At 45.5% G+C, this 22,829-nt stretch overlaps 4 protein-coding genes across 5 annotated transcripts in view; 1 reads left to right on the top strand and 3 right to left on the bottom strand.

The window, feature by feature from the left end:
• Nucleotides 1-3,941: 3,941 nt before the first annotated feature.
• On the bottom strand, nucleotides 3,942-5,783 carry nhp2 (NHP2 ribonucleoprotein homolog (yeast)). The gene is made up of 4 exons (XM_049028468.1): nucleotides 5,503-5,783; nucleotides 5,213-5,282; nucleotides 5,017-5,122; nucleotides 3,942-4,456 (listed from the first exon to the last, which is right to left on the bottom strand). Exons 1-4 carry the CDS (start codon nucleotides 5,654-5,656, stop codon nucleotides 4,331-4,333), a joined length of 456 nt encoding a protein of 151 aa, XP_048884425.1. The 5' UTR covers nucleotides 5,657-5,783; the 3' UTR covers nucleotides 3,942-4,330.
• An 821-nt stretch (nucleotides 5,784-6,604) lies between these two features.
• Nucleotides 6,605-8,361, top strand: pttg1 (PTTG1 regulator of sister chromatid separation, securin). Its single transcript, XM_049028467.1, has 6 exons — nucleotides 6,605-6,763; nucleotides 6,864-6,986; nucleotides 7,597-7,757; nucleotides 7,831-7,912; nucleotides 7,984-8,139; nucleotides 8,212-8,361. The coding sequence occupies exons 2-6, from the start codon at nucleotides 6,896-6,898 to the stop codon at nucleotides 8,289-8,291; spliced, it is 570 nt and encodes a 189-aa protein (XP_048884424.1). The 5' UTR covers nucleotides 6,605-6,763; nucleotides 6,864-6,895; the 3' UTR covers nucleotides 8,292-8,361.
• A 217-nt stretch (nucleotides 8,362-8,578) lies between these two features.
• Nucleotides 8,579-13,976, bottom strand: LOC125750531 (grpE protein homolog 2, mitochondrial-like). The gene is made up of 4 exons (XM_049028466.1): nucleotides 13,821-13,976; nucleotides 10,275-10,434; nucleotides 9,912-9,993; nucleotides 8,579-9,423 (listed from the first exon to the last, which is right to left on the bottom strand). Exons 1-4 carry the CDS (start codon nucleotides 13,898-13,900, stop codon nucleotides 9,074-9,076), a joined length of 672 nt encoding a protein of 223 aa, XP_048884423.1. The 5' UTR covers nucleotides 13,901-13,976; the 3' UTR covers nucleotides 8,579-9,073.
• Nucleotides 13,977-14,680: 704 nt separating this feature from the next.
• Nucleotides 14,681-22,829, bottom strand: part of LOC125750530 (actin filament-associated protein 1-like 1) — a 30,058-nt gene continuing 21,909 nt past the window's right edge. For both annotated transcript variants that reach the window (XM_049028465.1, XM_049028464.1), the window contains exons 11-19: nucleotides 22,192-22,347; nucleotides 21,836-22,047; nucleotides 21,519-21,664; nucleotides 20,804-20,858; nucleotides 18,425-18,536; nucleotides 17,362-17,529; nucleotides 16,449-16,624; nucleotides 16,049-16,171; nucleotides 14,681-15,631 (exon numbers count right to left, since the gene is read on the bottom strand). In XM_049028465.1, coding sequence (XP_048884422.1) covers nucleotides 15,605-15,631; nucleotides 16,049-16,171; nucleotides 16,449-16,624; nucleotides 17,362-17,529; nucleotides 18,425-18,536; nucleotides 20,804-20,858; nucleotides 21,519-21,664; nucleotides 21,836-22,047; nucleotides 22,192-22,347 — 1,175 coding nt within the window. In that variant the 3' untranslated portion in view covers nucleotides 14,681-15,604. The remainder of the gene's footprint in view (nucleotides 15,632-16,048; nucleotides 16,172-16,448; nucleotides 16,625-17,361; nucleotides 17,530-18,424; nucleotides 18,537-20,803; nucleotides 20,859-21,518; nucleotides 21,665-21,835; nucleotides 22,048-22,191; nucleotides 22,348-22,829) is intronic.

Below are 22,829 nucleotides of genomic sequence, written 5' to 3'. Positions count from 1 at the left end.
GTTTACTAAACTTGGAGAGCACGCTAGATGCTAGCTCCGGTGGCCCCGTTCTCCGTCAAAGAGAGGGCCACAAGCCCCTGGTGCTCTGTTGTGTGTAAATAATGTCACACACAGCTGCACACGTCCAGAGGGCATGAGGGACATCCACCACCTGCCTTGGCTGTCCCTTTCTGGTCGTCCCGAGTCTAATCTAATCTCCTTCAGCTCACCTTGACCTTCTCCACTATACCCTTTAAACATTTCCTTGAAATAAATACAGTATTTAGGAATACTGGAAGAGTCAGTGAAGATGGGGTGAAGATGCAATGAAATGTCTAATAGCACAAAACTTTCAAAAAAAACATAAAGATGAGAAGCTTTTTCAGGATACATGAAACGACTCGAAAAATACATATTCTACTTTTTAAAGACATCATAAAGACAGAAACGATATGAAAGATGCATCATCATCAGATGCATCAGCAGAGTATTAAACAGATCACTAACTGTTCCCCAGTCAATACAGCAAGCCTGTGACCTCTAACCTTCCACGAGCAGCACACTCCCAGTCTGTGAAAAAGACAGACAACGGAATTACAACAGTCTGGTGTCTGAAGTCTACTCAGAAGTAGAAATGTAAGGTTCTGCAGGAAACTCTCAATCCAGTGAACAGCAGTTCTGAGACTGATGAACAATGACAACAGCTGAAGTTCCGGTACAGCTTGAGATGCGAGTAAAAAAAAACACAAACTGCAGTCCATCACACAGTGTTCCAAAACATGACGCCTTCTACTTTTCTTGACAAAAACTGCAGACTCGCCACTCTCCTAATGAAATGCTGCACAAGATACTCACTTTCTTACTCGTCTTCGGTAAGACAGACTGATCAAATGCGTCTCTCCTAGGCTTATATACAAGATTTGGGGAAAATACATCTTGAACACAACAAACAGAAAGCGAGCATGTGCATTGGTATTATTTGACCCTAAAATATTTAAGATGTCAACATGAAGTAAACAACCATGTAACCTGGGCTCAGCTTGTCTTAGACAGAGAGAGCAGGGGTCTCCTAGCTTTTGTTCAGACACATCGAGTCTGTTTATCAGTTTCAACACCTAACACTCTTGGTGTTTCCTCATCAAATACAACACAAATGATCCAGCTCAGTTCTTAGAATAGTAACCACTCACTGAATGAATTAACATGAAGACAATTCACTTTATTTAATAAAGTAACCCAACAAAAGAGAAAGGAAAAAATATAGGTTTTTACATATATCCGACCAAAAGTGCCCACCTGACTAAATAAATAACTGGCAACCTTCCTCAAATGTCAAAATTCACACAGACCCACGTCACAAACGCTCCCCCTGGTTGCAATATCTCTGAACTGAGCAAATGCGGATTACAGTTACGGTAAAAGCACATTTGTATCACTACCGCCACCTCGTGGTCAAGAAAGGTATCCATTCTGGATGTGAATTGGGAAGGCACCCCCATAATTCATCTCCCTACTAGGAACCGTTCCTGAATAAATATAGTGATAGAACTGAATTATGACAAACCGATATTACATAATAATTAAAATCATTATATTAGATCCACATAGCAATTATAGCGTGTTCTCATTATAATGTTTTTCTAGCTAATTAGCTTTTTACTTACAAACTCTATTAGGACCAGGGTGGCTGCATCATTCCAGAAGATGGAAACAGAATTCTTTACCATTTAAGTCTATTAGCTAAACCAAACATCCAACTGAGAGCAATACGTTTTATTTAAAACTGGCACATTAGCAGGTTTAAGCTGCTATTCCTAGCATTACCTTTAAAACAAAATCAAAATATATTTGACATTTTAAATACTAGTTTTGAAACTCATAAATCTAACCACTGGCAAAATGTGCTTTACACAGGCAAATATAGAGAGCAGAAGACGGAAGAAACCAAACAAGTTCTCCTTCCTCAGCTGTCTTCTTTCCTACAGAAAATAATGCCAATGAATTATATCAATCTGGCTTCAGACCAAACCATATCATAGAAACAGCTTAAATGAAAGTAGTGAATGATTTGCTCATGGCTTCTGACCGTGGCTGTATATCTTTGTTGGTCTTACTAGATCTAACAGCAGTATTCGATACTGTGGACCATAATATCCTCTTGGACTGGCTAAAATCTGTGTCTGGCATTAATACAGGGACAGCCTTAATGCCAAAACAGAAGTACTGCTAGTTGGTCCCAAGGCTGCTCAAAATACGCTTAACAACCTCAACCTTCGATGGTCTTCCTACCCAACCCTACAGAACACAGCCAAACCTTCAGAAGATGCTCTCCTTTCGTGATGCAGAAAAACTAATACACGTGCTTTGAGCTTCCAGACTGGGCTACTGTAATGCCCTCCTCCTTTCTGGTTGCCCATCTGGGTCCTTATATAAACTTCAGCTGGTACAGAATGCAGCATCCAGATCTCTTACAAAAACCAAAAAAAAAAATTGATCATATTAGCCCTGTTCCATGTTCCCTTCACCAGCTTCCAGTTAAATCTCATATTGACTACAAAATACTGCTGTTAACCTATAAAGCACTGAATGGCCTTGCACCAGAATACCTTAGTGACCTGCTGACCTCATACAACCCTCCACGCTTGCTTCATTCTCAAGGTGCAGGATATCTCTTAATGTCCAGGGTAGAAAGAGCTACGGCAGGCTGCAGAGCTTTCTCCTACAGAGCTCCTCAGCTGTGGAATGGTCTTCCTCCCGATGTGCGGGTTTCAGGCTCACTCTCAATATTCAAGTCAAGACTAAAAACACGCCTGTTTAGTTTAGCTTATAGGGACACTAGTTCTACCTCTAGCTAACTCCTCACTCCCAGTCAGACCTATAGTGTGAGGTGTAGAGCTGGGTGGGGATCGGTGCCATTGGCTTTGGATGAGCTGAACTGTCAGTGCCTTCACTCTGGCTTAAGCCCCCCTTGTGGAATTGGAGTGCTGACGTTTAGGGACCCTCCCCCATGCCTGCGTTCCCACCTGCCTCTCCCTCCTACTCATTCTGCCATAGCCTTATCTGCCAGAGCTTACATACTGCACTCACCTAACTGTTTGCACTGCCTCTAGTCTCCCCTGCTTTAGCTAATTGCACATTTTATTCCCCCTACTCCCCCTGGGCTGTGCTGCCTGGAGACCCTAAATTCCATTATATAGAGATATCCTGCCTACCCTGCTGCCTGCGACATCCACACTACCTGTGGTGTCTTTCCTGCCCGCCCTTCTGCCTGTGATGTCTCTCCTGCCTGCCCTGCTGTTCATCCTGCCATTTGAAGCAGCTCCAGAACCTGCCTACCATCACCTGCCTGCCCCCAGCTTTGAGACTCAAATGTTAAATTAGGACAGTGTGAATTTGCCATCTTGACCATTTGACTCCCTCTGCTGCCCCCTGGAGGATGGGCTCCCCCTTTGGGTCTGGTTAGGGCTTTCTCTGCTGCCCCCTGGAGGACGGGCTCCCCCTTTGGGTCTGGTTAGGGCTTCCTCTGCTGCCCCCTGGAGGACGGGCTCCCCCTTTGGGTCTGCTTAGGATTAGGGCCTCCTCTGCTACCTGTGAATAGGTAACTGGTTTGAATCCCCGGTCCCTCAGAGTGATGTCACTGTTGGGTACCTGAACGAGGCCCAGTCACTCCAGAGACTGGCTGCCCTTATCGCTCAATTCTGTGACTTTGGATAAAAGTCTCAGCTAAGTAAAGCAAGTGCAATCTCTGCAATGAAAACATCTTAAAATAAAATGTCCGATGTAAATGCAATCTAATAATTAGTCACTGGGATGACAGTTTTACACAAATGAATGATTATACTGTACTTCTTATGCCTGAATCCAGTACCCATTTTTACCGACAAGATGAGAACTTCAATTCCCTGAATCACGTCACAGGAAGCCGGTAGATTTCACAAAGTAAACATGCTCAGAACAAATCATTTCTACTGTCCATTTGTTTTTTTTATTTTTATTACATTAGTGGGAGCTGCAAACAAACTAAGCAAAGCAAATAAGCCACGTACTCTACAGGCCACCAGCTTACATCATGTCACATAACACACACATCAAGTCACAAAAAAGAAAACATTGATACATCTGTGCATGCACAGCAGAGTCCCTTTCCTCAATTTTAATACAAAAATAAAAAATGGTCTAAAAGAGCCCCACTTAAACTGGCCCAACTCTAAGTTCACATCATCTCTCAGTCTCTGAACAGTGTTTTCTGCTGTCAAAGCAGAGTAGATGCGATGATGGGTCTGCCTGCATGGTCAATAGGTGTGAAGAGTTCGAAAGGCGACACGGCCGCCTTGTTAGGGATCCCGGAGGCTCACAGGGGCTTTGGCAGGGCTGACACCTCCTCCAAACACTCATCATAAGCCTCCTGGTAATCTTCATGGGGCTTTATCATGATCACGCAGGTGGGCCGCTTGGAGCCGGCTGAGGAGCCCAAGTCCTGCAGAAGCAACCAACCAGAAAAAAAGTTCACCGAATGTCCATTTCCTAGAGCAGTGTTTCCCAACCTTTTTTGAATTGTGTACCCCCTGAGAGATTTTCTCATACCACAAGTACCCCCTTTGTCAAATGTGTTGATGATTCAATAAAAGTAGAACGTACAACTGATTATCAAATTTAAAACATTTTATTAAATCTCCATAACTTGAACATTTAATTCATTAAGCAACACATCCCAGATAGATTTTCTTTCTATACCAGGGCACAGCTAATGGAATGGCTGATAATATTTACCCATCATCAGGGAAATTAAATATAAATTTTTTTTCCACGTACCCCCTGTAATGTGCTCGCGTACCACTAGGGGTACGCGTACCCCCGGTTGGGAATCACTGTCCTAGAGGTAAGAGAGCGCTGTGATGAACGTAAACTCCACTAAAGGCTTTGTGAATCAAGGCCCTGGTGTTTTCTCTTTGTAGAAACACCAGTACATTTCTGTCCACTAACATGTGAAGCTAGTTTTGCCTGTAAAAAAAAAATCAATATAGGGCAAACACTCACCACTTTAGAGGGAATGTACGCATAAGGAAGATTCCTGTCTTCACACATTATCGGCAGGTGGCAGTAAACGTCAATAGGCAACGTATCTCCAGCGAGCACCACAATTCTGTACAAACACGAATTGCCCCATCAGTGAAAATACATTAAACCGTATCTGCAAAGCACAGACGCCGGAAGATATGAAGGTACAGCTTACCCTTTTTCGCCCTTATTAATGAACTTCTGCACTTCTTTAACTCCCCTACGGATCTGTTTCACTTTGGCGGCTGAGGGGAAAATAGAAATACAAACTGATGCGTCTACATTTACATTACAACGGAAGTTTGATACTTCACAAAGAACCAACTTAGACAAGCTAAAAAACGCATTTTCAAGAATCTCAAGAACTTAACCATCCCGGGCATCGTCAATCCCAGGCACCTCGAAAGCTGCATCACTGCCCAGGGCAGCTGGACTCGAACTGCTAAAACATGGACCATGTTGTACCTTTTTTGACACACTTGTAGAGCTTTTTGCTGAGTTTTCTTGGGGCTAATGGCTGGGCAATGGGATTAATGTGAGCGATAAGTTCTTGATACGATTTTTCCGTTCCGACTGCCTCTTCCTCTGTCGCCGTCTTCTCCTTCTTTGTCTTCGTCATGTTTAAATTTCTTCCTAACTCTACGGCCTAAAAGATCGTACAAGGGTGCCCAGGCGCAGAAGGAAAGCGTGATACCCACGCCGCTCACTTCGCTAACAGCAGTGACGTCACTTCCGTCTTCGGCTACATTTCTTCTTCTCAGTTGACTACTACCAGCCCTCCTATTGTGTGCTGCTGCCCCCTAGAGGTACAAACAATCACAACAATAACAACATTACAGTAGGAACAATATTGCGAATTGTCAAATACATAGTGTGTATAACGTGTATAAACACAAATATGTTATTTAATAAATATCATTAAATAAAACTAAAACTATTAAAAAAATAGTAAACTGAAATAAAATACGAAAATAAAATAACAAATGTCCAATACTTTACGTTACCGTTTTTAAAATTATACTAACTTAGTTGCCAATTTAGGTCAGCGAGCAAGAGTGATATTTCAGTTAGAGATGAGTTTGCACACACATGCACTCGCAAAAATTCAACTGAAACTAAATATATAAAAACTAAACAGGATAGCCATCTATGCTCTAAAACTCGTGGGGGATCCGGAGACTATCCCAGAGGCTACGGATGCAAGACCAGGGAACAACCCAGACTGGAGCACCAACCTATCGCAGGGCACACACACCTATGGGCAATATGGTAACTCCAATTAGCCTGAACATGTTTTTGGACTGTGGGGGGGAACCAAAATACCCAGAAGAAACATAGAATATATATAGAACTAAAATAAAAACGAATAAAAATAGGAATAAAACCACAGTACAAGTAAAGTGAATTTCAACATTAAGAAAAGTTGGTGTTTAAAAATAAAGTCCAAAATTATAAGAAGACTGGTCTTTGCAAATAGGTCATCTAATTTCTGTCGTCGTGCCCGCGTTATTCAGTTACATTTTCAGCCCGGCCACTAGGTGGCGATATGTCCGACGTGGCCGCCGCGTCGTCACGTGGACCAATAAGGAAACGGCTCCCTGTTTAAAAAATCAGCCGCTGCACGGTTTGTTTCTGTTGGATCCCTGGTGTCTGTTTTTTATTTATTTATTAGTAGAGCGGTGATATTTCCAGCGTTTATAGCCTCGACAGTGTTCTGGAGTCTCTGGTACGTTATTCTGCGGCGTCATCATTTTATCCGGTGTGTGTGCAAGCTTTTCCCGTTAATGTTTGATCTGTCCGCATGCTCTGTAACTGTGTTTTCGTAGCTGTTGGCTCCATCCAGCAGTTTCCCCTAAAGATGGCCACTATAATCTGCGTTGACAAAGAGAACGGCAGCGTCCCTGCAGCTGCCCCCTCCAAGCTGCGGGACCGTTTGCAGTCGGCGCCCGGTGAGTTCCCCCCTCCCCGGTAATTGTCGTAGGTGACTGGGTTTGCTTTGCTCCTTCCGTCGTCGAGCTAAAGCCGATATCGTCTGATTAGTAATTAGACTTAAGAACCCTGTAACCTATTACTCCTGACATCTGTCATTTATAAGGTTGCCACCTCTGTGCTATAATTTATATAAATTTATTTCTGAAGCACGTTACATATAACAGCAGATGAAACAAAGTACTGTACAATCAAAATGGTAAAAGCCTGGACACCTAATCACCGCACATAGCGACACCATTGCAAAGGTTTGTTTTAGGTCTTTTTGACATCCTGTGTCCCGAAATTAAATTCTGTCTTTTTCCAGGACAGACGACCAAAATCTGTGGTGGTCCAGAAATATCCTGGACTGGTGGCAACTTTATTCATTTATAATTTCCTGATTATTGCACTTGCACCCCCACAATTCCTTAGTAAGCTAGTTGTACTGCGAGTCTGATCGCTTCCTTTAACATGCTGTAACACCACAGGGTCCTCAAGTGACCATCACTGCGGGTTAAGTTCGTTTCGGAGCCCAACATGCCCTTCAGGCCCAGACTGACCCTCCCACGTTTCTGTGTGGTCTTGCAGGCTGCTTGCCCTCCAGCAGGTCCCTGAAGACCCCCTTTTCCAAAAAGCTGCAGATGGCTCCCCCTTTGCAGTCAGGTCGAAAGGCTCTGGGGGCTGTCAACAAAATATCCTCCACTCTGTCAGCCTCTGGCCAGAAGAGCAAGCATTTGGCAGTGCAAGCAGTAAGTAGGCTTGGGTTTGGGTTCATCCCTCTCCTTCTGAACAAACATTTTAATTTCCTTTTTCTTTTCCCAGCAAGCTGAAGTAAAAGCAAAGACTCAGAAAAGTGAAGTGGAATACCCAGAGATGGAGAAGTTCATCCCATACAACCCACTTGGTAAATGGCCAAACTACCTAAGGATGTATGGGTCATACCACAAACTGACTTGGTGTCCTGATGCCCCGCAGATTTTGAGAGCTTTGAGGTGCCAGAGGAGATCCGCCTCAGTCACCTCTGCCTGGCAGGGCTGGGGAGTTTCCCTGTGCCCCAGGATCTTCCTGAAGATGACCTGGAAATACCAGACATCCATGTGGAGATGTCACCCCTGAAGAGCACAAGTGGTGGTATGTGCCGTAATGGTGCATGGCTGTTTATGGAGAATGCCTCTTGGTTAGTGGCTTTTTCCCCTTTTTCAGGTCTGTCTGCAGAACTTGACTCCTTCCTCCAGTCAATCAATGAGCTAATGGTAGAGATGCCTCCGGAGATGGACTGTTGAATCCTTTTAAATCTTTACAAAAGTTTTGTTTGCAAGTTTTTATATAAATAAACTCACTTCTGTGTCTGAATTGTGTTCATGTGCTGATAATGGTTGTGACAAAAACCCTTTGAGCAAGATAAATATGGCTAAGAACACCCCCTCCCACCCTCTGGACCACCTGCCTAGTCAGAGTCAAACGCTTGGTACCACACCTTCCAACTGAAGCACAATGAGCAGCTGTGCTGCTGTCCGGACTCAGTGTCCCACTGTGGTGGGTTATTGCCTCAGAATAAAGCTTAGACAGCTGAAGGCCTTTGGTTTATTCAAGGTGCCGATTAACAAGTCAGTCAAACCACTAACACAGATCCAGGAGCTGTGAGCTCATCATGTGGTGCGTGTGAAAGTCCAATTCTACATTCCATACCGATATCACACGTCATTCCTGGCTCTGAATGCAGTTACATTTCCCATTCCGTGTCCAAATACAGCTTTTGTAGCACTGCAGGTAAGAGGCCAGAACTCTGACAAGGTGCCCAGATCACAAGATCCATCATAACAGTACAAGATAGGCCACATGGTTATAAGCTTGCAAAATTTGATCAGAATTTAAAGCAAAAATACATAATGAAACCACTAGTCAGACTAAAATAAATATTTATACATTATAAACTGTACAAAACATGAAAAATATTAAATCAAATATGTTTGAAAGCAGCCATGAGGAAACAGTACCACTGTGTTGAGAGATCACACTGGGCGTCACTGCTGAGTGACGCCTACAGATAGACCGACCAGAGAGGTCACTGTTCCTGTGTCTCCATGGCAATGCCTACATGGGCGTGCCGGATGGTCCGCCCGTGGAGACTATATCCATGCTGCTTCACAACGGCAACATTGCCAGGCTTCATGCCCTCTGCAGCCACGTGGCAGACGATTTCGTGCTGGTAGGGGTCGTATGACCCCCCAATGGGGGTCATTTTCTCAAGGCCGTGTTTGGTAAAGATGCACTGCAGCCGGTCCAGTGCGTGCGCCACATCCTTAGAGGGCAGCAGGCTGTCCTCCAGCACCAGCTCCTCGGGCTTGAAATTCTTCGTTGCCTGCTCCAGGAGATCAGCCACCTCCACCAGGTCCCGGCAGAAACTCTGAATGCCTGTAGAGCGGGATGGAATAAAGACCAAATCAAGGACATGTCAGTCTAGGAATAGTAAGCAAATGGATAGTAAGCAAACATGAAACTATGAATGTGAATTCTAGCGATTGTTATTGCTGAAGTACCTGACAGGGCTAATTATGCAGTTACTGGCATGCATTACATCACACCACATGCATCTTTAAATAGAATAAATTAATATACATCCACTCATCCATTTTCTGAAACTGCATGTCCTATTTAGGATCACAGTGAGTCCAGAGCTTATCCCATAGGCGCAAGGCAGGGAACAACCCATTGCAGCAATACGTGTATCCGTGTGTTAATTTTAAACGTTTCAGCCGTATATTGTTTGCAGTGGAATGTGTGTTTTGTTAGCATGTTTCCACAAGTGCCTTTTTGGAGCAAAATGGACTTGGACCTCTGCTTTTGGGTGCAGTTCCTTTAAATGTCATATTTCAGCTCTCTGTCATTTCAGTAATTCTCACCAAAGAGTTTGGCATCTTCAACAAACTTCCTTGTTCTTCTTCGAACCATGTCAGAGTCCGCCAAGGCTTTTGTGTACCTCTCCTGAAACAAAGGGAGTCATCTTTGAGAACTTTGTTACAGAAAAAAACATTCATGCTTCCGTTTTTATTGGTATGCAACAGATAAGTGTCATTGCAATCAGCAAAACCCCAAAGCAACAGAAAGCCGTGTCTGTGCTGTTGTGTGGCAGCCGTGTCTGTGCTGTTGTGTGGCAGCCGTGTCTGTGCTGTTGTGTGGCAGCCGTGTCTGTGCTGTTGTGTGGCAGCCGTGTCTGTGCTGTTGTGTGGCAGCCGTGTCTGTGCTGTTGTCCCTGCTTCTCTTACAGTCAGATCGCGGACTTGCGCCTCCAGCTTGCTGGCTCGTATCTCAAGGATTGTCACTTCAGCCACTGACGGGCTCCTGTCGTCCACGTGCTCGTCGCCATGGAGGTCATCACCCGTGCTGCGCTGCTGGGCTGCAGTGCTGTAAGGGTGCAGCACAGCCCTGGAGAGACGAGAAGCTGAGCCGTAAGACAAAGGCAGAAGACACAAACAAGTGTCCATGCACAACAAAATGTACAAACCATATTTAGTCTTATTTCTCCAATGCCTCATTAAACAAACGCCTCTCTAGCCTTGTATAAGGAACAAAATGCTTTGCAGTGCAAATGGACTACAATTCCCACTGGCCACAAGCCAATTGATACCCTTGAAGGACTAATGAATCTAAATCCTCCAAACCAAAAACACAGATCCCAAATCCTATGATTTCACCATAATCTAAAGGAATAAAACAAGACCCCAGGAGAACTTTAGCTAGCATGGCGCTAAGTGGCTCTCTGTCGCACTATGTCGGTCATTTCATTTTGTATTTAGGCACAGAAATACTCCAATGCCCATGGCCCCTATATTGCACATTGCTGCACTGTTTAGTGCTCAGTATTGTTTTTGTCTACACACACGTCATACTTTAGTTATATGTCTACCTAGAAATGTTGTCTCACAACACCATGTATGCGTTCACAGCTGCTGATGACAATGAAGTACCTGGAACCTTAAGGAAGTTATATGACAGTCATTCCATGTTAATTCAACAAAATCTCCAAGACAAGTTTTTGCATCACCATTTCTAATTTTGATGAGTTTTGGCTTGTGAATCACACATACCTACCAGACCACAGAAATGTTTTTATTTTTTAAATTTCCCTTTGAGATATACTGTCTTTTCTATGCCGTGTGTATATTTAATAATAAAAAAAAAGATAATTCAGGGTGTTTGATAAGGAGCTTTTTTTAGTGCAGTTGAAAAGCTTGTCGGAAAGCCCACAAATTACTTTATCATGGTATGGAAAGTTGAGCAGCATTATGCCTGGACTTCATCTTGTAAGACAATGGAGAAATCCTCTAAGAAGTCCCCAAACACTTCACACACTTTAGGTGACACATTAGATACACTGCAGGCTATTTTTAAAATAATAGGTGGTTTAAAGGAGTGAGATCAGAGATTGGAGATCGGAGCCTCATAACTGCTACATCCCACTGAATGATGGAATTTTTCCTTTGAAATCTATTACAGACTACTTTCTTCCAAATTAAGTGTGTGTGTGTGTGGGGGGGGGTTGTTATTCCATGACGGGGACCAAATAAGAGGTTATGATGCGCTGAATTCCAGTCCAGTCAGCGTGAGCTTCAGAGCTGATCTATCCGGCCTTCTGCCTACACACCAGTCTCATCACACAGAGTAACCACTGCCATGCATGCACACAATGGCAGGTGACTGACTTTAAATCAGTAGTCTTCAGCCCAGTTTATTTAATTTAATTATTTAAATTATTCAATTTTCGGCATTTTTATCAATGAATAGAGAGAATTTTAAAGAATTTTGTCTAACATTTCAAATCCCTGACGGATTATAGCCACAGATTCTCTTAAAGACGAAGTAGAGCCCTACAACTGATAAGCAGGTTCCCGGGCCAGATTCCCTAAACAAACAGCGATTTGGACTGCTGTCCCCTTACAGCACACGTCAGATTCTTCAGCGGTCAGAGACACCACATTACATCTGCTCCCCGCATCCTGTGCCAAGTTTCTCTGGATGCAGATGCTCATTGCAGCTATAAGCAGGTCAGAATGATGGGCAGATTTCTGTCCCTCAAGACTAGCATGTGAAGGAGATGGTGTCACATATCCGTCCATGATGAGTGCTGAGAAAACCCTTAATTGAACTTCTCAATAGGGCCATTTACATCATGAACATGAAAGAAAAAAAACGCAGAAAAATACCAGCGAGGATCCAGATAGAGCTGGACAGGAATAATTTGCAGCACCTGAAGCTTGCATTTTTGCTCTTAGTTTATTCAAAGGTGAGCTATATTAAAGTCTAAAAGTACCCATTCATCATTACCCTGCACAGACTTGCTTTAAAACCAATACCCAGCAATCACTAAGAACTATCACTAAGACAGCTGGGCCTCGGGGTACAACGAGGACAGGAGAGATTGCTGATCCAAAACTATAACAATGCCCTTTCAGTGTCTTTGGATATTCAACACATCCCAGGCCTTTGCAAAAGAATTACAGCCCAGGCGGTGGAACAAATAGTCTTTTTTACCATGATTGGAAAGGGGTGCACCCTCCCTAAGTTAACAATAATTCTACTGTGGGGACAACGTGGACAAACAGCTTCAGTCTTCAGCACAGACAATAATGTTTTAGGATATCACTGATATTAACCTGGCTTAATTGTCAATTACTCGGCAAAGTCGGGGAAGTTTAAGTTTTGCTCATACTGACAAAGAGAAGTTACTTTCCTTTACAGCTACTGACAGAGACGTCCTGACAGCCCAAAGCGAAAGCACTTGCTGTAATTACTCTAGCGAGGATCTTATGTACAATAATCACTCTTACAGTCGATTTTGGCCTGATGTACACAATAAGACAAACCCATCGGAATAAGGCCGTGTGAGGAACTGTCAGCGGCCGAAGGCAGGCGGCTGAAGCTGGGCGCCGCTCGGGCTGCGCCGCCCGGAGCCAGTGCCGACCGGTCTGGGCGCCGATACGTGATGCAGCGCCGATCGCGAATGGACGCCGCTACTTGGCCAGCAGGACCGATTCCTCCGGAGCAGAATAACACAGCACTCCGCCTCTCACACAAGGAACCCCGCTGAACCCCCATAACCAGGTGATATATCCCCGTTTTTTAGGCTTGCCGGAATCGTTAATTAAAAAAGTTCAGTAATTGGCGAACTGCCTAGAAACAAATATTAGACCGTAATGATATAAACAAAACTCCATCAGGTGATGACATACAGTATACGGATTTGCGTTACAGTGCCGTATATTTTTCGTAATAATATCCAGCACGAAGGGCGAGGAGCAACCCGCCGCCCAGCCGCCTCTCCTGGCAGCGATACGCCGTCATGTGACGCGCCGCTCCTCCGCCCGCCGCCCAGCCACCTCTCAGCCCCGCCGCCGCTCCTGGCAGCGACACGCCGTCTTGTGATGCGCCGCCCCGCCGCCCCGCCGCCATCCGACCCTCAGCCCACCGCCCAGCCGACCCTCCTGGCAGCGACACGCCGTCATGTGACGCGCCGCTCCTCCGACATGGTAACTCGCGTAATAGACACTTCGAAATAAAACCTGTCCGAAACACAACCGGCGCCAACACTTATACAAAAGATGAACCTATTATCTACCAAAAGATGAACCTATTATCCAGAGAGACATTTTGAAAGTATATATTACTGAAATCAATACATGAATTACTTATTAACAGCAGCAGAGCCAGATCAGGCCGGGACTGTGACCACGAAACTAACTCCAAAGTGACAACAACAAACTTTAAAAGGGCGTTAAACTTTCACAAAGGCGCGTAATATGCTCTCTTCTTACCTGAAATTATTCTTTGGGAGGAAAGACAGTATTTTCCGTAAATCTTTCTTCTGCGTCAAGAACATGCAGCGAACTGCCATACTTCGCTTCAGCTTCACTTTGCTACTCCAGCGCAGCTGGCCACTCACTTCCCATCATGCCTTTCGGCGGCTGCGATAGTGACGCCACTTTCAGAGTTAAAAGGCCACTTTAAATTCTTTCCATTTGAATAGTTTGTAGTTGATCACTTAATTTAACTGCAGTATATATCACTTTTATTCATATTATACGAATACTAACAACAGTTTTGAATAAGTCTGTTCGCCAATGTAAACTTGAGTGCAAACTCCACAGTTTAAATTGTGGTTTTACAGTCCGGAATTCAGAATAAACAAAGAAATCACTGTATATATTAATATAAATACAGTTAATTTTAATAAGTAATACAGTATATTATGATCCAGACCCTAAATACTATACTCATACTCCACATTACCTAGTATTAACGGCATCTCCAAATGACGTTATTAATATCAGACAGGTGGATTATAGTCTGCGAGGTACATTTGTCATACAGATCTGGCAGTGCAGTCTCATTGTTTCCCAGGCAACACCCTTTGGGTGACAACAACGTGTAGCACATCTCTGTGGATGAGAGGCCACACTCAGAGCGTTTAATGACCACCCTCCCACCTGCTGTGCGAAGCTTCCAGTGTGTGTGGTCAGGCACAGCTGCAGGGGAGACCGTTTGATTAACGACGGGCCTGTTCACACCACGGCTCCATGCTGGTAGATGGTCCGAAGACTGATAAATTATGCGCATACTCTTTCACCTCTTCATTTAGAAACACTTAAGAAACAGACTTTACTTGGGATACTGATTTGGTGCACAAAATGCAAATTTAATGTTTTTTTTTATTTATTTCCCCGTCACCGTCTCCATGTAAAAAAGTCTAATGAAAAAACAATAAAGTGCTAAGGCCAGATAAGGGTTAATAAGAAACTGCAGTTGAAATACTCGTAAAATATAAGCTCTGTAACATAATTACCATTGTTAGCTCTTGCAAAATGATAACAATGTCTTTCCTAAGATGTGAACATAATTCAGTATTTGCTGAACCCAAACTGAAAGAGACCATGTCCAGAAGCGCCTGGCGTCTGTCACACTGCCATCACGTATTCCTGCGTAAGATCCAGCGACATGCTCGGCTTGGTTGCTGACCAGGACGTTTCATAGACAATCTTCAATAACTTTATTACTACACATTTTCCTTTAGTTACAATGACAACATTGCACAATAAAAATAAAAACATACAAAACATATATCTGTCTTCTCTCCTGTTTTACAGCAGTATAACAATATAATACTTTAAAATACTTTACTTAAAGCCTCTTGCTGAGTATCTCACAGTATTCGCATGTTCTCCTCTTTAGTGATGACTGAAGTGGTGTCTTTTCTATCATCTTCACACATTTCCTCCACCCAGGTCCATCTGTCTCACTGCTTATCCATAAACAGGAGTCCTCCTGTAATCTGCTAACTGCGCCCTGCGTGTCTCCAATATGACACCCAGCCAGCTGTAATGTGTGCGGTGGTCCTGAAGTGGTGTCAGGGTAGCACCATCCCCGGGTTCCATGGCACGTCACTCTCTCAGTCGCCCAATCAGAAGAAGAGGGCAGTTTTTAAGTGTTTTAATTCGTGTGTTTGTGTGTTTCTGTTTGTATCTGTATCTAGGAGGGGTCCACCCCTATCACCAATGATACATTATCCTCCAGTGCGAATGCCTACGGACCAGAACCTTCTTTAAGTGCTCTTCTTCTGCTCCCATTCCTGTGTATACACAGTAAGCAGTGATTCATTTTACACTCCTCTATGGAAAGATGCAAACGACAGTTCAATTTGTTTGTGAACAAATGACAGAATCACATCATGAAAGATGGATCAAACATATTTTCATATAAACATAAAGGTTTTTAGATTCCTAACTAAAAACTCTTCCTTCCATCCATCCATCCATCCATCCATCCATCCATCCATCCATCCATCTTACTCTCCAGTACAGGGTTGTGGTGAACTTGAAGCTTATCCCAGCCATCACAGGGCACACACACACACACACACACACACCATGGGCATTTTGGAGGCTCTAGCCCACATAACCCCATGCCCTTCGAGGCACCAGCCCTTCCCGCTGTGCCTCCCAAACCTCACTCTGGTAGCATTAGCATGCAAGCGAGCCCCAGTCACCTTGGCCTTCTGCATCACGCTCCCCTTGGTGGAGGCGTAGATGGAGGCGGGGCGCTTTCGCATTTCGGAGGCGCAGTTGACTGGTAAAGACGAGTCACTGTAGAGGCCGTCGGCTTTGCCGCCCTGGAGAGGCGAATGGGTGCAGGTTTAAGTGTGAAAGTGGGGGGGGGGCTTGGTGGTTACCATGTCCTGACAATGGTCTAAACCTGATGCCTATTAAACAGTCTAACCCATGATTCCCATTGAGTTCAACCAGGCAGTGACTTAGCACTATGTGGGCATCCCACACGCTATGGCTTTTTAACCCTAAACTAATCTGCCCTGAGGCACTATAGCATGATTAGATTTGCTGGCCATGATATTTATAGCCATGTTTACTTCTACTCCGTAAGGACAGTACCTTGGGCACCTGCTTAACGTCCCCCGCAGCTCCCAGCACTCCTCCTGCCAGCGACTTCTTCAGGTTCTCCTTCACCTCCGTCAGCTTGAGCTCCAGATCCACACGGTCTGCCTCTTTCCCCCGGCAGCCCTCCTCCAGCTGGGCCACACGCTCCTCCAAGATCTTCTTCTGTTTACCTGTGCAAGCAGAGGCATACTGCTGGATCCATATCGCATATCAGACGCCCCCTATCCAGTTCATGATACTTTGCACCACAAGCAGTGCTACAGCTGTTCTCTGAACAGATTAGTGGGCTATTTTATGTTCTGACAGTAGGGGGTGCTAGAACTCCAGGAGAAACTAACTTCTGCATATCAACCTAATCCTTCCTTCAGTCTGATGAACAAGCATCTACATGACCTCTGACTAACCAAGACACTCCAGTCTTTAGTTGAACCATATAGCATGAAGCTGCATCCTGTTTTTTTTTTTTTAACAAAATAGTGAACATGTGAGATGCTTGTCTTTCCCTCTTACCTGTAGCCACCATCTGCTCCTCGTCTTCCCCTCTTACCCATAGCCCCCCTCTGCACCTCCTAGTCTTCCCCTCTTACCCATAGCCCTCCTCTGCACCTCCTCATCTTCCCCTCTTACCCATAGCCCCCCTCTGCACCTCCTAGTCTTCCCCTCTTACCCATAGCCCCCCTCTGCACCTCCTCATCTTCCCCTCTTACCCATAGCCACCCCCCGCTCCTCCTTGTCTTCCCCTCTTACCCATAGCCCCCCTCTGCACCTCCTTGTCTTCCCCTCTTACCCATAGCCCCCCTCTGCACCTCCTCGTCTTCCCCTCTTACCCATAGCCACCCCCTGCTCCTCCTTGTCTTCCCCTCTTACCCATAGCCTCCCTCTGCACCTCCTTGTCTTCCCCTCTTACCCGTAGCCCCCTTCAGCTCCTCCTTGGCTTCCCTCTTTTCTTTGCGCAATGAGAGCAGGCTGTTTCTGATCGCATCCCTCTCCTTTTCCAGTGTCTCCTTCTCCATCAGGTACTTCCGCGCGTCTTCCTCGGCACGGGTCTTTCCATACTTCCCGTACTGATTTGCATCTGGAACGGCAGGAGTGAGGGACGGAGTTTATTTCCTCAGTCAGGTACTGCACACGTGTCTCCAAAAGATCACACAAGATGTCCAAAGGGGGACTGGCTTGGCCTGTGCGGTGGTGAGAGTGTTAGGTATCCTTCCCACCTCCCTACCAGCCTCTAGAGAGATTATAAAGATTAGGAGCTTAGAGACCCCGAGAACAGCCCGTAAGTCTCGGGTTACGCCATGATCCCGTGGCAAGACGGGTCCGTCTTTGAAGTATCCACTTCCCAACTTACATTTGGCAGCCTCCCTTCTATAAAGCAGGCAGAGTGACACAGGCAGTAATTGGGGTTGAAAGCCAGGGAGAGGCGTGAAACGCATATAAACGCAGCAAACCTCTCGAGGACTTCACTACTCTCTGCTGGTCTGGTAAATGTGTTTAGCTGTGGATCCGCCTTATTGACTGCCCATGTGTACACGTTAACACACAGTTTAACGTTACCCTCCGACAGCCTTATTGCGCCTGTAAGGTTCAGAACAGTGGTGTTTATGGAGAGGGAGGGGCAAAGCCCTACGAAACCAGTAGAGGATGGGAAGACTGAGAAGTAAATTAAAATTAAAATTGTGCAAACTTGATTTGGATTTCAGTGAAGGAACCTTAATCTTAAGGCGTATTCTATGGGTATCATATCGCAACACAGATCTTAGACCAACAAGTAACACACACATATAAATCAACTGTGCTTCTGGGAAATGAAAAAGTTGAAAGCAGGTATGATCTCCAGTGCCAGGGAGCCATAACTCATCTCTGAGACACCTTGATTCCACCCCACCACAGACAAACACTTGGCCACACACACAGCCCTAAAAATCACAAGACTGGCCATTGCAACGGAGAACAGCACCATGGATCCTTACTGGAGCCATGCCGTTTGACTGTGACCAAGGGGGTGACCTTCTGGGTATCTCTGCTGGAGAATGAGGAGTGACGCTTCACCTGAGCTCCTAGCTTAGAAACCCCTTCTTCTGGCTGTGTGAGGGTGGACAGCAGAAGGTGAGGGAGATAGTGGGAGAGAGGGATGGGGAGAGCGAGAGAGCGCATGAGAAGGGACAAGGAAAAAGGGAGAGGGGACAAGGGAAGAAGGGAGAGGGTACAAGGGAAGGAGAGAGAAGGGATAAGGGAAGGAGAGAGAGGGGACAAGGGAAGAAGAGGTCAATTATTACTATATTATAAAAAATGAATTGAGAAAATAAACTTTTCAATAATCACACTGTCAGAACATGGGACAACTTTAAAACAAAGGAACAGGTCCCAAAGACCAGGGGCTCTTGGTAATGTGCATCATACACATTGCAAACAACCTCTATCTCTGTTTGAGTCCACAAATCAGCTTTAATGGCTTCTTGAGAAACAAAAAAGCAATAGCTGTAAGTGTTTAATAAACGAAATACTCAGGTACAGAATGTCAGTTGTTTTATGTTTCTTTTACACTGAATTCCCTCGTGTCCTCCAAGAGTCCGGGCAGCCTTTCCCTTATCTAGACCTTCAACCAGCTGCATGTTTGCCAGGTATCACAGGGCAGACTAAGCAAAGCCCACAGGTCAGGAGATTCCAGGAAGTGCTCTCAGCAGCAGACGTGCTGCATTGCATTCTGGGTGCCATTGCTAACAGAAGATAAGCAGCTGTAATTAGCACAGTTTATATAGTGGTTGTAAAAATTTACAGCCAGAATATAACCGCCTGAAGGAAACTACCGTCCCTTCATTTTAAGAGCTTGTTTTATTAGCTTTATGCTTCAGAACCAAAGTGATAATTAATTTTACTTTAAATTATTTTAATTGTATGATTAGACAGAATCAACACGATTTACTCTTTTACTATATACAAATGAAATTGTTATAATTTGTACACATCAAACGTTTCACATTCCAGAATTTTTATTTTGCCCTTTTGTTTCTGTCAGGTAATATGTGCCAGTTGTGCTCAGAACACGGGCCTGGTCATAGGAGCAGCCCAGGGGCTGTAACCCGGAATGGGTCCCTGTGGCAGAAGGCCGGTTCTGAGCGTCCCGCGGTGAGCGATCGCACACGTGGAGCCCTGCTGACTGACAGCAGGGATCTGAGGATCATCCAAGAGAGCAGGCAGGGCAGAGGGCCTGAGCTCGCCCACCGGCTAAAAAGTGCCGTGGGTTAGCATGTTAGGGGTGGGGGATCTTGGCATACTTCTGTGTGTTTGTGTGAGTATGGGGGGGGGGGGGGGTGTGTGGTGAGGCCAAGTATGTCTCACTCTCACACAGGGGCATGGAGGACAGAACCCTCAAATTCCATTAAACTTCAAAGGGACCCCTCTGTTTGGGAATACCCAGAATTCTCCAAGACAAAAATGACACGTCCAATATTTATCTCTGCTTATCATCAGCTATCGACTCCGCTCACTAATAAACACACAGGAGACAGGAGTAGTTAGTAGGCTTAAATCAATAGTTTCTATAAACACAATTGTCTAGCCAAATGTGGACGGTTATAACAGGGCTGTGTCCCCCACAGGTGGGATACTGGGTGAGGGGAAGCAGGAGGTGCTAACAGACTGGGTTTCTGTGGCGTTACTGGGCAGCTGCTGACCTTACATGTGACAATTAAGCAATAAACACCATTCGGAAAAATATCGTGAAACTGTGGCCAATGATTTAGATTGGTATGATAAAAAAAATCCCTTTATGTCTAGTGGTAAATTCTCAGAATTAATAGTCGACAGAGATATCTTGCGTTATGTGGTCACATTCCGCAGAAGTAGCTTTTGTCTTGGATAAATAAACGGATGCCGCAGTCTGCTTTCCAGCCTCGTGCATTATTATCTCGGCCTCCCTGGAAACATGACAGAGCATGATGAGATCCCCTCACAAGTCTCCTTCAAGCACCACGTTGGATGCAGTACTGTGAAAAAATAAACTAAGTTGAAAATGACCAATCAGGGAGAAGAGCTCAGATTACCTCATTACACCGTTATTACTTTGGTGCTCCAAAGCAAAACACTCCCTTATGCAGCTGGATGATATTTCATTTATATACAATTCCGATGAGGTACATTCAGAGGCCTGTAGCTCCATCATCCTCTCAAATGCAACCTTCAGCTTACAAGGCACTGTCATTACCCATCATGCTCTCTGCCGCCACGGAATCCACCCCCTGGTCCTCCCTCTGACTCATTAAGTCAAGATGCTTGTTTAGGGTTTTTTTGTCAAAGCTTCCCATATGCAGCAATGCCGAAACGACCCCCCCGGATGGAGCGGCAGGTACCTGTGTGCTCTCAAAAGGAACTTCGTCGTAGGTCCTGGAGTCTGCGGTCGCCCACCTAAGCAAGGGAACACGGAGAACACCATGACGCAGAGCCAGCATGGTTTCCACCCTGGGTGGGACGTTCCGTGGGGAATTAAAGCACGGTCCTTAGGGGTGTCTGCTTTTGGGTCAGTGTGTTATTTGAGTGGGAAGGATTCAATCTCGGCTGATATGAGTGATCTGTTCCACAGACACTTACGGAAGAGGAATTTTACAAAAGTCAGTTTTATCTCTAAATACCATTCAAGACACCTAATAGCAAAAAGTGGAAAAATATACTAGTAATGTATAATAAAAAAAACACATTAAATAAACGAAGAGATGAAGTTTAAATAATGTATTTTCACTGTAAATTTACTTATAGATGTAAATTGCCTTTTTGAGTTAGTGATTCTATAAACTCTATGTACCTCATATCTTTTGCATAAATCTGTATTTACATATGTCGGATTTATGTAACTCGAGAGCTGCCTGCATTGCGTATTTCAGCAAGTGTCTATACTGCATAAGCAGTTGTGGAAGATAGACGGATGTTGTGTATTTCTGTGGGTGGCGATCTTGAGCACACAGCAGATGATAATGGCGTTAAAGGGAACCGTCGCTTTAAAACGGCCGCCATCTTGCCGAGGCCCTTGCCCAGGGGGCCAACTCAGGGCTCCGGGCTGCGCTGACTCACAGGAAGGAGTGGCGGGCAGCATCGCGGATGTTGGCGATGGTCTCCACATCCACGTAGTCATAGTGCAAGGACTCCGGATCTGTGGAGCAACCTGTCCCGGCCAAGAGGATCCCCAGCCAGCGGCCCATCTCCTCCGAGCAGCTGGCCTTGTGGGTAAATGAGGACAGGCGGAGGTCATAAACGTGAGACACCCGCAATATGCACATGGAAACCCCCCGGGGCTGATCCATGTGCAATCCTACAGACTCTTTTTGCTACTGACCTAACTGAGGGCTTTATATCAGAAGTTTTCATTTGATAATCTCCCCCCGCCGTACCTCTAATGCTGCTACTTCGTTGCCACTCCGCAGGATTCGGAAGGCAAAGGGGTGCTTGGGTCCCAGGCCGGGCATGACCTCACAGCCATGGAGTGCAATGGCATTTAGGTGGGTGCGCTGGTCACCGCGGTCTCGGTGGAGGTACAGGGACCCCCCGCGCACACTGCACCACCGTTCCTTCCAGCACTGGTTCATCAGCACACTCAGGTATCCTGGGGGGGGGGAGGGGTTGATGGAGATGAGCTCCAATCAGCTCCAGCGGGACCAAGCAGCTGAAGACACGACCAAAGATCTGGGACGATCGGTGTCCCTCAGTGAAGCGAAATGAAGAGGCTGTTCCTGGGCCCCCCGCTCACCGCTGCGAGGGTCGTCGTCGTCGGGCGAGGAGGTGCGGGGCTCCTCAGGCTGCGGGGGCTTCTTCTTCGAGAAGCTGATGATGCGAGTGATCTTGCGCCCCGCGGCCCGACTCACCGACCCCGTGAGTTCCGACAGCGGACCCCGCTTAGCCTTCCCTGTGGACACACATGCAGATACACACGTGTCAATCGGGGGGGGGGGGATGGGGGGGGGGGGGGGATGGGGTGCTCCACGAAACACTGCCAAAAGAAACAGAATATAAACCATCGAGGGAAATAAAGGAAAGAACGACTCCCTTCGCTGCTCGTATGTCAATGACGTAGAGAGAGAAGGTTAATGTTTAAAACATCCTGTAGAAGGTGTTGTCACTCAGAACACAACAAGAAGTCAAAAGGGTGGGAAGGCATGACGCTCCCATACAGTTTGGTGGAGCCTAATACTCTGCCAGCCCGACAGGATTTCTGGGAAATAGATTAGAGGGAGGCGTGGCTGTGAAAAACAGCCCCAATCCTGAGATCGTACAGATGAACAGCGCCGTAATATTGTTACACTGCTCGCTGTAATATTGTTACACTGCTCGCTGTAATATTGTTACACTGCTCGCCGTAATATTGTTACACTGCTCGCCGTAATATTG

Source organism: Brienomyrus brachyistius, chromosome 10 (genome assembly GCF_023856365.1).
Source record: "Brienomyrus brachyistius isolate T26 chromosome 10, BBRACH_0.4, whole genome shotgun sequence".
NCBI classification, from domain to species: domain Eukaryota; kingdom Metazoa; phylum Chordata; class Actinopteri; order Osteoglossiformes; family Mormyridae; genus Brienomyrus; species Brienomyrus brachyistius.
Note: the sequence above shows the minus strand (reverse complement) of the source record. Positions and strands in the feature narration are given on the sequence as shown.